General features: G+C 54.6%; 2 protein-coding genes across 2 annotated transcripts; one reads left to right on the top strand and one right to left on the bottom strand.

Annotated features, from left to right (window-relative positions):
• Positions 1-855: 855 nt before the first annotated feature.
• Positions 856-1447, bottom strand: LOC100281007 (SAUR14 - auxin-responsive SAUR family member). Its single transcript, NM_001153926.1, has one exon. The coding sequence runs from the start codon at positions 1326-1328 to the stop codon at positions 1017-1019; it is 312 nt and encodes a 103-aa protein (NP_001147398.1). The 5' UTR covers positions 1329-1447; the 3' UTR covers positions 856-1016.
• A 3335-nt stretch (positions 1448-4782) lies between these two features.
• Positions 4783-5667, top strand: LOC103643781 (Putative auxin-induced protein family). Its single transcript, XM_008666942.4, has one exon. The coding sequence runs from the start codon at positions 5107-5109 to the stop codon at positions 5416-5418; it is 312 nt and encodes a 103-aa protein (XP_008665164.1). The 5' UTR covers positions 4783-5106; the 3' UTR covers positions 5419-5667.
• The last annotated feature ends 9452 nt before the right edge of the window (positions 5668-15119 follow it).

The raw sequence follows: 15119 nt of genomic DNA, 5'->3' as shown, positions 1-15119 counted from the left end.
AGTTTCAAACTGACCGCATTCAGTGAATAGTCGCAACATCGGTGTTCAAGATTTCAAGGAAGACCGGGAAACCGTAATTTTAAGGAACTAATCTTCAAACACTTTTACCTTGTTCTGCCTTTGTTCATTTCATACACTGGAAATAGAAGCAATTTAGCCCTAGTTTTATACTTTCTCAACTTCAATCTTAACCTCTTTTCCACTATACATCATCTAGTGACGTCTTAGATAGTTAGCCGATTCCAAGATTTTGCCTCTCTGACAGAGTACCTCTTGGAATATATGAGATTCAGATTATGTAAAAGATTTATAAAGCCCTCTATGCCATTGCAGACGGTTCGTCGCCTCCACATGACGGTTTGTGCGCCCATAGATAAGGACAGAGCTCTCTGCGTAGAGTCGCGGACGGTCCAATGACCTATCACGTATGATCTGCACTTCCATAGAGAGTTTTCGAAGATCTTGTTCGCCACCAGCAGGATTTAGGAACAGTTGACGTTTGGGCTAAAAAGATATCAACAACGTGCTTTCCATTAGACCCGACGTATTGAGGTGATGATATGGCTTTAGTTGGTGGTGTTTGAGATGGCTACAGATTTCAGCTCCGGTGTTGAGATGTGATTTATAATATCAATTTAAAAACCTTAAAAAAGTTTTAATCTAAAAATAACGAAATGATTTATTTTAATATCTTCTAAAGGTTTAAAACTCCAGTTTTTTTAGTAACTAATGATCTAGCCCACCAACTTCATCGAATTTCGTGGAACTAGATGGGCCATGATCTATAAAACGAAGTGGTTTGTGTATTTTATCTTTTTACGAATTATAATAACTCATTCTATATTTCTATTATTCTAATAGGTACCAGGTTCGTTGAATTGTTTTGATCATACATACGTACGCCTCCTGTTTAGGACGTATTTTATAGGTGACAAATACAACACAAGTAGAAAGAAGGGAGCCCAAATAGCTTGCCCGTCGGCTCGGCGGCAGGCGGCACTGCGGCAGCGGCGCTGTCAAGGCTCGAGGGCCGCGAGCGCCCGGCGGAAGGCGGCGGGGGAGCACGGGATCCTGAGCGGGCCCTGGTGGCCGTACCCGTACTCTTGGGCAGCACGGCCCAGGAGGTGGGCCAGCGCCGGGCGGCCCAGCAGCTCAGCCCGCACGAGGAAGCGCTCCGCCTCGCCGTCCGACCGCTCCCCGACGTGCACCGGCACGTGGCCCTCGGGCACTGCCGCCGCTTGCGGAGCCTTCTCGACGCCCCGCCGCTCCTCCGCCGGGGACGCTGAGGAGTCCGCGACGCGAGTGAGCCGCCGCGCCAGCTGCCTCATCCCCACGCGCGGTTACCCGGAGTGGCGGCACAGCGGCAGGTGGGGCTCTGGGTTTGCTTGCGCTTGCGCACACTGCGGCATAGAGCTGGTGGGGAGTGGAGCTAGCAGCTAGGGAATGTGCGAGGAGAGTGGCCGGCGGCCACTCATTTATAGCCGGGTGTGGTGGGGACTTCCGGACTTGGGAGCGGCCGGCTCTGGTTGGTGGATGACATGGCACGTGTCATGACTCATGTGTGGACCCCGCTTCTTAGTGGACGTGGTCCCGTGGACCTTATTGGAAGTGAAGAGTGGCGGTAGTCGCCCGGCCGGCAAGATGACTGCAGCAGCCTCCTGCGGGGTACGGTGACTCTGGACGATCGAGCACGAGCACCATCATCAGTGGGCACGAGGCTCCCCTCGTTTCGAGTCGTCGGAGGTACGACGACAACGGCCGGTGGAGCTTCGGCGGCCCGTCGCGATCAGCCGATCTCTACAGGACGCAGCCGTCGACGTGTCGAGCGCTATGCATGCATGGTCGTCTCTCCCTTTTACTCTGGCTCGATCACCAGTACTTTTGGCAACATTTGCGCAGAGGCGACGGACAAAGGAAGGCGGGATGGATGAAGGACCGACTGACAGACCAGGATATAGCTAAGGTGGGCTGGCCGACCATATATAATGCTGTCGCGTTCCGTGCTGCTTCACACAAAAATAAACAAAAAAGAAACCGAACTATATGTCCTGACAGATTCATGCATTTGTATAACTCAAAAGAAAAATAAATAGGTACCCGGACGTCGGGGCCAGCCCAGACCGTAGAGCTACGTTGACGGGCCGCGACGCCTCTAGATCTTCTTCGCCACGGCCCAACTAGTTCAGCAGCCCAGAACAAGTTTCCGCAGGCGCTTGGCTTGATACACCACGTGGGCAGATGCGGCAGGCGCTGCGAAACCGCGGACGGGCAGGCACGCACAACGACGCTTCGCGTGCGGACTTGAGCGACGTTTGCACGGGCACGAAGGCCTCCAAAAGTCGACGGTCCGAGCGAGCCGACTGTGACGTGGCCAACACGCCAAGGTCAGGATGCATATGATAGGGAGGGACCAACCTGTACCTGTAGCCGACGCAGGGATTTTAGCGGTGACTGGGTTTCTACTTTCTTCCGGTCACTCTTCGTACCTTCTCGCTCTTCTTTCGCCATTTCTACTTAATTCGTTAGTGTTAGTCTGTTAGAGATTAGAGTGTGACACTCCTGCGTTATACAAGAAGCCCGATAAATCGAACATTGCTGCGCGTTATTGTCGACGCGAGAAATCATGTACTATCTGCTTTATTTCCTTCGTCATCTTTCCTCACGAAGATTAGACACCGTTGTAGTGTGTCAGAAACACCGTTTTCAAAGTGTCCGGATCATAATTACCAAACTCATTTTGTACGTTCGCAACCGGTTTAACCAAATTCCTAGCGATCGATCCTGTCAAAGGTTAGTGATTAGAGAGAAGAGTAATAACGAATCCTAGGTCAATCCTAGTTCCTAGGTCCAGTACATTCAGATCTAAGCCTGGGCTGAGCTACAGCTTAGCACCGGCGGTGTCACTTGACACTGAGGGCTTGTTCGGTTACACCAATCCAGAGGGGGAATAAATAGGTTTAAATCCCTGCCTAGTCATTTTTTACTAGGAGGGGATTTAATCTCCTCCAATCCCCCTCTGGATTGCTGTAACCGAACATGCCCTGATGGGTTTCAAAAAAAAAAACATACTGTTACTAAACACTACAAACCCAATGCTACATGGATCATGCCTTGACGGCTAGCACCCCCGGCCTAAGGACAAAGACTACGATCTGGTCAACAAACTACATAACACAATGAACAAAACATAAAAGAAAATTAACACTTGCTTTCGTTATATACTCTCATCTTATTTCGAATGTCGAATTACTGATAATTTTTTTTCCTCATATCAAATTGGGAATACCGAATTACCGGATACCATTTTTAAACTATGCCAAACATTTATGAAAATTACAAACGCATATTAAATTTTTCTTTGTATCCACCAAATATTTATATTGGAACAAGTTCTTAAGTATAATCGTATCCATAGTACTATACGTTTGGTTGCTATATATCCGTGTAGAGTAGCGACAGACTTTGTTTGGTTGCTTGCACCGAGACTGTATTAGAGAAGGACATATATATAAATCTTTAAATACGATATAGCTAGCATGAGTGATCTAGTTTTGTTAAAAAAAATCTTAGAAACATAAATATAAAATAGGCCTGGTGATTAAATTTTTATTAAAATATATAATAGAAAAATAAACTAAAAATTATCTCGGATTGTGTGTGCCTGCATAAGCGCAGCCTGCATACAACTGCATCTCTGTGGAGCCTGGCTCACCGATCCTTTTTACATGCCAAGCATCAGTATCTGCTTATTCGACCATCAAACAAATTGTGCTTCAAAACTCCATGGATGCAGTTGCACATTCGCAACAGTGAATCAATCATGCGGTAAAAGTCTACCTATGATTCTTACAGTGGAGATATAGATGATATCTCCGATAGATCTCGGAGATTAGTTTACTCAAACAGAACTAATCAAAAATAACAGACAATTTAGGTAAACCAACACAAAGGACCCTCACATCTTCCCTTTCCGGGCTTATTCGTTTCACCGTTAATCCATGTAGATTAAGTGGTACTGAACATAGCAAGTCAAAATCTAACCTAATTCATTCAAATACACTTAAATCCACGTAGCATTGGCACAACCGAGACCTCAATATTCTAATGAGTTGGCGACGAGTCCTTCCCTCGCATCACTCCTGAATCTTGTAACGCTAGCACCATACACTACAACATGAGAGCAGAAGTCGTCCTCTCTAGAGCTCTAGAGATGGACAGGGCCACCCCCCTCTGCCCGCCCCGGACCCGGTTAAGCTCGGCTTGCCAGGCTCAATTAGAAAACCGGGCCGGGACTTTCAAGCCCGTGGGTTCGTTTCCCTGTTCGAGCCTGGTCTGATGTGGGCCTAAACGGCCGGCCCGGTCTGGCCCGGTAAGCACGGAAAAGGTAGACCGAAAACGGGTTAAGTGGATCGATAAGTACGGTTTAGGGTTAAGTGGATCGATAAGTACGGTTTAGTGTAAAAAAAACGGGTTTGGTGAGATTAGAGGTAAACATGTCGTGCCGGATTTAGTTTGCTGTCTGTGTCCGACTCGCTTATCTGTGTCAGTCCGCCCTGAGCCCGTATAAAAGAGGACCGAATCGAGCTCGATCGGCAAAAAAAAAAGTGTTTGGGCGCCTTTCTGTACATGTATAGTCCTCTCTCCGGTCTAGCTAGACATCACTGTTGACTGAAAGCGCATCGTGTATTGGCTCAAATCCCTGTTCAACGACACGGCGAACCTAGCTAATCCACGATTTCCTTTCGGAATTGGGGAATTACACTCCATGATTTGTGTCTGTCCAGGTCAACATCTTTGGACCGGCAGGCACAGGAGAGAGAGAGAGGGCGGATCAAAGGACCCAAAGCTCGGTCAAAAGATTCTGCAACTGCCATAAACTCCCGCCCGCCGCGAAGCCGCGCTCGTCCCAGTTGCTCAAACTACTAGTATATCCAGAGCTCTTGCATCCAACCCTATAAATCCACCCAGCTCTCGCTCGTTTTTCCGCAGCTGACCACCAAGCCTAAGAAGAAGACGCGATCCAATCGAAGGCAATCATCATCATCATCATCTCTCTCTCTCTTACTCGTCGGGGTCGGGCAAACAAACGCACTGCAGCATCTGGCCATGGCTTGGACGAAGAGGAAGACTGGCGGCAGCGGGTCACCCGCGCGCGGGGCCGGCGCCTACGAGGAGGAGGAGAAGGTCCCGAGAGGGCACGTCCCGATGCTGGTCGCTGACGGGGACGGCGGCCACGGCGAGCGGGTGCTGGTGCCGGTGACGCTTCTCAGCGACCCTTGCGTCGCGGAGCTGCTGGACATGGCGGCGCAGCGGTACGGGTACGGCCAGCCGGGCGTGCTTCGGGTGCCCTGCGACGCCGGCCACTTCCGCCAGGTCCTCGACGGCGCTATGCACAGATGCGGGATCAGCGTCGCGTGAACACAGCCACAGTTGGCAGCTACCCGAGCACTGAGGAGAAAAACAGCTCCCGTGCCGCGAGCCGGCGACCAAGCTAACTTGTAGGCTTGTAGCCTTGTACACTTATAATCCTAGATGATTAGTTTGTTCTTGAATATATTGATTCATTTGATCCATTCAATTTTATAACTGTAGACGCAACGCAACATGACACCACAAGTCAATCTCAGGGCCTGCATATATTATTATAGTGTCTACTGTTTTTTATCAGCTCCATTAGTCCACAACAAAATAGTACGCAGTTACTCCAAGAAAACAAATCTTGTATCATAAATAATCAGGAATGATCATTCCCATGCTGACTTGGACAGTTTCTTGTCGTATTGACACAGAAGGGAAGGATCGACTTGAACATGTCGTCATTGTGGCAACAATAGAGATCGACAGTCCACCACAATATGTGTTAGAACACTAAATTTAAGTCGGACGGTTAGGCCTTCGAATAGTCCGGCTTGTTAGTCTGGACCGTTCGAGATTAAGGGTTTGTTTGGTTCGTCGCAAACTACGACACACTTTGACTAAGGTTAGTCCTTTAAATTGAAGAATTAATCTTAGACAGAAAAGTTAGCCAAAATATGACAAGTTAGACAGGGAACCAAACATGCCATAAACCAGTTCAAACGAGAGTCCTGATTTGTTGATTCTGTTCCCATGACTTCATCCGTCCTTGTTCACATGACTTCGTCTGTCTTCTGTTCACTCCTACTGGGTGGTTCTGACTCGGTCCTTTCTTGACTTGCCTCAGGGACTGTCTCGGCTCCCGTACATACTGCGGTGTAGGTCATCATGTTCCGAATCTTTTTGATGTTCTCGGGGCTTGGGTATTATCTTGTGGTAAAAGTGGTAATCTCGTCCAGTAAGAGCTTCATCGTGACAATGTTTTGTACTGGTGTCGCATAGACACACTGTCCATGAAACCTGGTCATTTCGATCTAGTCATGCGCTTCGCGAACACTTTGTCGCAGCTCCTCCCAAACTCTTTTCATTTTCGTTTCTGAGTCTGCTTCATCCTCCTCGAGAAGGGGCCCTCATGTTCTACAACGAGGATGTGTCGAGGCCTTAGGAGTTCAGATTCTAAATTCGTGTTTACCTAGTTGTTGGGGTTGAGCCAAAGTCCTAGGAGCTCAGAGTTTGGGTCCGAGTCTCCCTAGTTGTTGACGTTGGACCAAGAACCTGGGACCGCAGAGTCTAAGTCCGAGTCTACCCAATAGTTGGCATTATGTTGCTTTGCAAGCCCCACAAATAGTGCTAGGAATATAGATCGAGCTTTCTAGGTGAAAGTCGCCTAGAGGGGGGGGGGGGGTGAATAGGCAAATCTGAAATTTATAAACTTTAAGCACAACTACAAGTCGGGGTTAGCGTTAGAAATAAAATTGAGTCCGAAAGAGAGGGCGAAAATAAATCAACCAAGAAATAAAGCGAGTGACACGGTGATTTGTTTTACCGAGGTTCGGTTCTTGCAAACCTACTCCCCGTTGAGGTGGTCACAAAGACCGGGTCTCTTTCAACCCTTTCCCTCTCTCAAATGGTCACTTAGACCGAGTGAGATTTCTCCTTAATCAAACGAATCACTTAGATCCCTTACTGATAGTCGCCTAGAGGGGGGGTGAATAGGGCGAAACTGAATTTTACAAATATAAACACAACTACAAGCCGGGTTAGCGTTAGAAATATAAAAGAGTCAGCGAGAGAGGGTGAAAAACAAATCTCAAGCAAATACGAAGTGAGACACACGGATTTGTTTTACCGAGGTTCGGTTCTCGCAAACCTACTCCCCGTTGAGGAGGCCACAAAGGCCGGGTCTCTTTCAACCCTTCCCTCTCTCAAACGGTCCCTCGGACCGAGTGAGCTTCTCTTCTCAAATCAAAGCCGGGAACAAAACTTCCCCGCAAGGGCCACCACACAATTGGTGCCTCTTGCCTTGATTACAATGGAGTTTTGATCACAAGAACAAGTGAGAAAGAAAGGAAGCAATCCAAGCGCAAGAGCTCAAAAGAACACGACAAATCTCTCTCGCTAATCACTAAAGCCTTGTGTGGAATTGGAGAGGATTTGATCTCTTTGGTGTGTCTAGAATTGAATGCCTAGCTCTTGTAAGTGGTTGAGAAGTGGAAAACTTGGATGCTTCAATGTGGGGGTGGTTGGGGTATTTATAGCCCCAACCACCAAACTTGACCGTTGGTGGAGGCTGTCTGTTCGATGGCGCACCGGACATGTCCGGTGCCCCAGCCACGTCACCAATGCCGTTGGATTCTGACCGTTGGAGCTTCTGACTTCTGGGCCCGCCTGGATGTCCGGTGCACACCGGACATGTCCTGTTCATTGTCCGGTGCGCCAGTATGGGCGCGCCTGACGTCTGCGCGCGCAACGCGCGCATTCAATACACCGCAGGTAGCCGTTGGCGCCGATATAGCCGTTGCTCCGCTGTTACACCGGACAGTCCGGTGAATTATAGCGGAGCAGCTCAGGTGAATTCCCGAGGCTGGCGAGTTCCTGAGGCCATCCTTCCTTGGAGCACCGGACATGTCCGGTGTACACCGGACAGTCCGGTGAATTATAGTGGAGTCGCCTCTGGAATTTCCCGAAGGTGGCGAGTTCGAGTTGGAGTCCTCTGGTGCACCGGACACTGTCCGGTGTACACCGGACAGTCCGGTGCCCCCAGACCAGAGGTGCCTTCGGTTGCCTCTTTGCTCCTTTGTTGAATCCAAAACTTGATCTTTTTATTGGCTGAGCGTGAACCTTTTACACCTGTATAATCTATACACTTGGGCAAACTAGTTAGTCCAATTATTTGTGTTGGGCAATTCAACCACCAAAATTAATTAGGGACTAGGTGTAAGCCTAATTCCCTTTCAATCTCCCCCTTTTTGGTGATTGATGCCAACACAAACCAAAGCAAGTATAGAAATGCATAATTGAACTAGTTTGCATAATGTAAGTGCAGAGGTTGCTTGGAATTGAGCCAATATTATTACTTACAAGACACGCAAGGATTGTTTCTTTGTTTTTAATATTTTGGACCACGCTTGCACCACATGTTTTGTTTTTGCAAACTCTTTTGTAAATCCCTTTTAAAGTTCTTTTGCAAATAGTCAAAGGTAAGTGAATAAGATTTGGCAAAGCATTTACAAGTGTCGGCGTTTCGAGACCGGGGGGTCCCTAAGCTGACGAGTGAGTGTGCTGCGTGCCCCAGCCCAGATGGGTCGAGCGCGTGGGCGAGCGCGAAGGGGGGAGAGGCGAGGTGGCCGGAGACGGGCGTGAGAGAGGTGGAGATCCCGCGGCCTTCGTGTTCGTCCCGCGCCCAGGTCGGGTGCGCTTGCAGTAGGGGGGTTACAAGCGTCCACGCGGGTGAGGGAAGCGAGCGGCCCCAAGAGAGCGCCTGTCTCGTCCTCGTCCCCGCGCGGCCAACCTTTTTCAAGAAGGCCCTGGTCCTTCCTTTTATAGTCGTAAGGAGAGGATCCAGGTGTACAATGGGGGGTGTAGCAGAGTGCTACGTGTCTAGCGGAGAGAGAGCTAGCGCCCTAGGTACATGCCAATGTGGCAGCCGGAGAGGTCTTGGCACCTTGCTGGCGTGATGTCGTGGCTGTCGGAGGAGCAACGGAGCCTGGCGGAGGGACAGCTGTAGGAGCGGTCGAGTCCTTGCTGACGTCGCCTTGCTTCCGTAAGAGAGCTGAGAGCCGCCGTCGTCACAGAGCTTGTGGGGCGCCATCATTGTCCATCTGGCGGAGCTAGCCAGATGGGACGCCGGTCTTGTTCTCCGTGACCCGAGTCGGCTCGGGGTAGGATGATGATGGCGCTTCCTGTTGACGTGGCGGGCCTGTGCCCTAGGTCGGGCGACGTGGGGGCTCCTCCGAAGCCGAGGTCGAGTCTGTCTTCCGTGGCCGAGGCCGAGCCCGAGCCCCCGGGTCGGGCGAGGCGGAGATCGTTCGGCCGAGGCCAGGGCGGAGTCCGAGCCCTGGGGTCGGGCGAGGCGGAGTTTCGTCGTCTTCTGGGGCTGAGCCCGAGTCCGAGCCCTGGGGCCGGGCGGAGCGGAGTTCGCCGTCTTCCGGGTCTTAGCCCGAGTCCGAGCCCTGGGGTCGGGCGGAGCGGAGTTCGCCGTCTTCCGGGTCTTAGCCCGAGTCCGAGCCCTGGGGTCGGGCGGAGCGGAGTTCGCCGTCTTCCGGGTCTTAGCCCGAGTCCGAGCCCTGGGGTCGGGCGGAGCGGAGTTCGCCGTCTTCTGGGTCTTAGCCCGAGTCCGAGCCCTGGGGTCGGGCGGAGCGGAGTTCGCCGTCTTCCGGGTCTTAGCCCGAGTCCGAGCCCTGGGGTCGGGCGGAGCGGAGTTTCCTATGGCGCCTCTGGCGAGGCCTGACTGCCTGTCAGACTCACTCTGTCGAGTGGCACTGCAGTCGGAGTGGCGCAGGCGGCGCTGTCCTTCTGTCAGACCGGTCAGTGGAGCGGCGGAGTGACGGCGGTCACTTCGGCTCTGCCGGGGGCGCGCGTCAGGATAAAGGTGTCAGACCACCTTTGCGTTAAATGCTCCTGCAACCTGGTCAGTCGGCGCGGCGATTTAGTCAGGGTTGCTTCCAAGCGAAGCCAAGGCCTCGGGCGAGCCGGAGGTGTGTCCGCCGTAAAAAGGGGGGCCTCGGGCGAGATGGAAGTCTCTCGAGGTCGGCTGCCCTTGGTCGAGGCTAGGCTCGGGCGAAGCGTGATCGAGTCACTCGTGTGGACTGATCCCTGACTTAATCGTACCCATCAGGCCTTTGCAGCTTTGTGCTGATGGGGGTTACCAGCTGAGAATTAGGCGTCTTGAGGGTACCCCTAATTATGATCCCCGACAGTAGCCCCCGAGCCTCGAAGGGAGTGTTAGCACTCGCTTGGAGGCTTTCGTCGCACTTTTTTGCAAGGGGACCAGCCTTTCTCGGTTGCATTTTGTTCCGGTGGGTGCGCGCGAGTGCACCCGCCGGGTGTAGCCCCCGAGGCCTCGGAGGAGTGGTTACACTCCTTCGAGGTCTTAATGCCTTGCGTAATGCTTCGGCTGGTCTGGTTGTTCCCTCATGCGAACTGGCCGTAGCCCGGGTGCACGGTCGGGGCCCAAGCTCTCGGGCTGGTATGTTGACGCTGTCAACGGTTTGGCCGGAGCCGGGTTTGCGAGAGCAGCCCCCGAGCCTCCGCACAGGGCGAGAGGACGATCAGGGACAGACTCGGCTTTTTTACATACGCCCCTACGTCGCCTTTCCGCAAGGAGGAGGGGGGAGAGCGCCATGTTACCCTCGATGGGCACCGAACATGGTGTTTTCGGTGAGCTGCAAGCGGGTAATCCGAGTGGACGTCCGTGCCCCGTTCGTTGGGGGTCGGCTAGGGGCCCAGAGGCACGCCCAAAAGTACCTGCGGGTGATTTGCCGGACCCGGTCCCCTGGCGACGGGGTCCGAGGGCTCGATGCCTCCCTCCGATGGGATTCCGTTACAAGATCGTTCCCGCTGGTCTCGGAAATGTCCTAGGGTACCTCGGGAGCGCAGCCCGAGCCTCGGTTGTGTATCGAACGTACCCCTGGTCATCCCTCGCTCGGCGTCTGAGGCGACTGTGAACCCTTCGGGGGCCAGCCTTCGAACCCCTGATCAGTAATGGGCGCGGAGCCCGAGTAGCCTGAGGCGGCCATGGAGCCCTTCGGGGGGCTGGCCTTCGAACCCCTGACCAGTAGTGGGTGTCGGGCCCACGCGATCTGAGGCGACTGTTGAACCCCTCGGAGGGCCAGCCTTCGAACCTCTAATCAGTAGGGGGGCTCGGAGCCCGGTTCCTTCACAGAGAAGGATCCTTTTCGGGGTATCCCCCTTTCCCGGTCCCTGTTGCTTCATAGAGAAAGAGGAAAAAGGAAAAGGATACGAAATCGAACGACGTGGCGTACCTTTTTTGACGCGGTTATTATGGCGAAGGCGAAGCGTTGTCCGCTTCTCCTGCCAGAGGCGCCGCCTGTCCCGCCGCGGAGTTAATGCGACGGGGTGAGTGGTTGGCGGGGCGGCCGTTGCGCGTGCGCGAACCGTTCGAGGAACGGATCACGGGTGCACCGTCTTCACGCCGTGGGAGGAGGCTCTCTTGCTGTCCCAGGATGGGACGTGAGCCTGGCTGACGACGTGACTGCTGCGCCCGCCCGCCTGCCACCGCCATTACTGCCGGCCCACTTTCGGCCGCTTTGACCGTCGCGCCAGGCTGGCGCTGCTGGGTCGCCTCGAGTCGCGGCACAGGCTCCGCAACCGAAGAGGTGCGACGGTGGCACAAGTGGCGGTGCGGTTGCTTGCATGCAGCAACTGGCGCGCTGGTTGCGCGACGCGTGGGCCTGAGCCTCCAAGCCGGCGTGTCGGAAGTCGGAGAAGCGCGTCCACTCGGCGCGGTTGCATGCCGCCTGCATGGCTGCCCGCCCCTTCCGCCCGTTGGTCTGGGCAAAAGTGGGGGGTCGCTTGTAACCGCTGGGCGGTTGTGTGCACCGCGCGCGACGGTTTGGCTTCTTCTGCTTCTGAGCCGGTTTGCATGACATGCGGGACCCAGCCCCCGCGCCGCAGGGGAAGGCCTTGGAGCGTGTTGGAGAAGACTCGGCCCGTGGCGTTTGGGGGCGCACGTAGGGAGAGTCGCCTTTAAAAGGAGGGCGACCCCTTTCGGAAGGCAACCATGTCTTCTTCCTCCCTTATGTGCCGTGTCTTTTCATCTTCCAAGCCCCCGGATGGGGGGTACCCGCCGTCTTTCCGCCTCCTCGTTGGAGGAACGCAACTCCGTGGGAGTTTGTACCTTTCAGCCATCGTTCGGCTTCAAGGATTTTCATCATGCAGCCCGGCCGCACCCCTCCACCGGCGGTCACCTACGATGGTGACCTCCGGCTTGATGGTGGGGGAAAGCGAGCCGGGCTGCGGCCTCTGCCCCTCCCTCAGCCTCAAGGATTTTCATCACCAGGGCTGGGGAGGGGAGTGCGCCGAGTTGAGGTCGGCCCCCGCGTGGGCGGCGGCCCGCTCCTTCACTCAGTGATCAGAGGGAAGGGCGGTCGTCGTCCGTGGCGCTGGCAGCTGCACCGTGCCTGGCTCTCGGCCGCGAGTGGCTTCGGAGCCGCTCGCGGCGCCGGCGTCCGCCACGGCAGCTTGAAGAGGTTCTTCTGCCGGTGAGATAGCCAAGGCTGGCCACGGACCGACCCTCAACTCCGCGGACTTCTGCCCGCCCTTGCCTCACAAGTTTTGGCGTGGGCGGGGGCCTCCTGGCAGCAGCACCCGCCCTGAGGTCAGTGCTGCCGCTGTTCGACCCCCCGGAGCAGAAGTCGTCGTCGTCGCCGCTGCTGGAGCAGGTGACGGCGCGCCGTTCGTCGGCCTTCCATTGCTCCGCAGGCCTTCCCCCTCGGAGTGGGGTTGTTCGTACCTGCGGAGGGGGAACCGGAGTTCCGTTTGTAATGGCACTTCGAATGCCAGTGTTTTTGTTCATTGTGGCTGTCGAGGCCTGAACATGTATGTAATTTCGGCACGGAGCCGTGTTTTTTCCTCATTTTCGAGCACTAAGTCTCGTCTGTTGATTATCTGAACCGCTTCACCAAGCATGAGTCGCCTCGTGTCAAGGTGACGAGTGAGGTATCCGTATCCCGGAGGCGTAGGAATCCCTCGGCTCGATCGGCCTTGTTGTCTGAGGCTCCTCCAGCTTAGTTAAAGAGACCCCTCGGCCGCTCTTCGACGAGCCGAGGCCAGGGGTGGCGATATCAGTACGAACAGAGGCGGAGTTGGCTCGAAAATGGGAACCTGGTTGGCCGGAGCCTAGCCGGGTTGTCCGTCAGCGGAGCCGACGCCGGAGTCGATCAGCCGAGGCCTCGGGTCGGGCTGGCGCCCTTGGAAGTCGGTTGGCCGAGGCCCCAGGGATAGCCGTCCGAGCCGCCTGCTCGGGCCGGATTCCCGGAGAAGCCCCTGGACCGCGTCGCCGTCCGAGGCTGGGTCGGACCTTGCTGAAGACGTCGTCGATGCCGAGGGTGCTATGGCCCCCTTCAGCGTGAAGACCCGAGCCTGCAGGATCAGATTGTCTTGTAGCGTGTGCCTTCTGCGGCCGCCGAGGCCAGAAAACACACCCTCGCTCCGTTGTAAAGCCGCGTCTTCTTTCCTCTTATTTCGAGCATCTGGACTTTCCATCGGTAACATGGATGTTTGTGTGGGCGAGAGTTGCTTCTCACGGAAGGTGATGAGTGAGGTATCTGTATCCCAGAGGCGTGGGAGTCCCTCGGCTCGGTCGGCCTTGCCGCTTACGCGTACTTTCACCCGTCCATGAGGCCCTGTCCCCGACTTAGTCGAGAAAGCTTGAAGGACCGCTTTGGCAGAAGAGCTTCCGAACGTGAAGACTTGTTCGGTCCACAGAGTCGCTTTATCCGAACGCGAGTTACTTATCGCAGAAGGTGATGAGTGAGGTATCCGTATCCCGGAGGCGTAGGAGTCCCTCGGCTCGGTCAGCCTTGGCTGCTTACGTGTACTCCGTCGTTTCCAGGATCCGCTTTTCGAAGTAGTCAAAAAGCACGAAAGAAATTCTGCTAAAAAGAGATCCTTTTTCGAGGAAAATTTCGACGCAGAGGGGGTCTCCCCCCTTTTAGCCCCCGAGGGAGGGTCTGGCTTTGCCGAGGCGAGGCCGACCCTTCCTTGATGACTAAACTTTGTGTGGGTGCGAGGTATATGAATAACTTGAAAACATCTTAAGGGTAGAAGCGACGTAGCTGTTTGATGTTCCAAGCGTTGTCGTAGATCTCGCCTTGATTGTTGGCCAGCTTGTATGTTCCGGGCTTCAGAACTTTGGCGATGACGAATGGCCCCTCCCAGGGGGGCGTGAGCTTGTGCCTCCCTCGGGCGTCTTGCCGCAGCCGAAGCACCAGATCGCCCACCTGGAGGTCTCGGGACCGGACCCCTCGGGCGTGGTAGCGTCGCAGGGACTGCAGGTACCGCGCCGAGTGTAGTAAGGCCCTGTCCCGAGCCTCCTCCATCTGGTCCAACGATTCTTCTCGGCTAGCTTGGTTGCTTTGATCGGTGTAGGCCCTCGTCCTCGGGGAGCCGCATTCTAGGTCAGTGGGCAAGATAGCCTCGGCCCCGTAGACCAGGAAGAACGGCGTGAAACCCGTGGCACGACTCGGCGTCGTCCTTAGGCTCCAGACCACCGAGGGGAGTTCCTTCATCCATCGCCTGCCGAACTTGTTGAGGCCGTTGTAGATCCGAGGCTTGAGCCCTTGTAGAATCATGCCGTTGGCACGCTCTACTTGCCCATTCGACATGGGATGAGCCACGGCGGCCCAGTCCACCCGGATGTGGTGATCCTCGCAAAAATCCAAGAATTTTTTGCCGGTGAACTGGGTACCGTTGTCGGTGATGATGGAGTTTGGGACCCCGAAGCGATGGATGATGTTGGTGAAGAACGCCACCGCCTGCTCAGACCTGATGCTGTTCAGGGGTCGGACCTCGATCCACTTGGAGAATTTGTCGATGGCGACCAGCAGGTGCGTGTAGCCCCCGGGCGCCTTCTGCAAGGGACCGACGAGGTCCAGACCCCATACAGCGAAGGGCCAGGTGATGGGTATCGTCTGCAGAGCCTGAGCGGGCAGGTGGGTCTGCTTCGCATAGAATTGGCACCCTTCGCAGGTGCGGACAATTCTAGTGGCGTCAGCCACCGCCGTTGGCCAGTAGAAGCCTTG

The sequence above is a fragment of the Zea mays genome, chromosome 1, assembly GCF_902167145.1.
Source record: "Zea mays cultivar B73 chromosome 1, Zm-B73-REFERENCE-NAM-5.0, whole genome shotgun sequence".
NCBI lineage: Eukaryota > Viridiplantae > Streptophyta > Magnoliopsida > Poales > Poaceae > Zea > Zea mays.
Note: the sequence above shows the minus strand (reverse complement) of the source record. Positions and strands in the feature narration are given on the sequence as shown.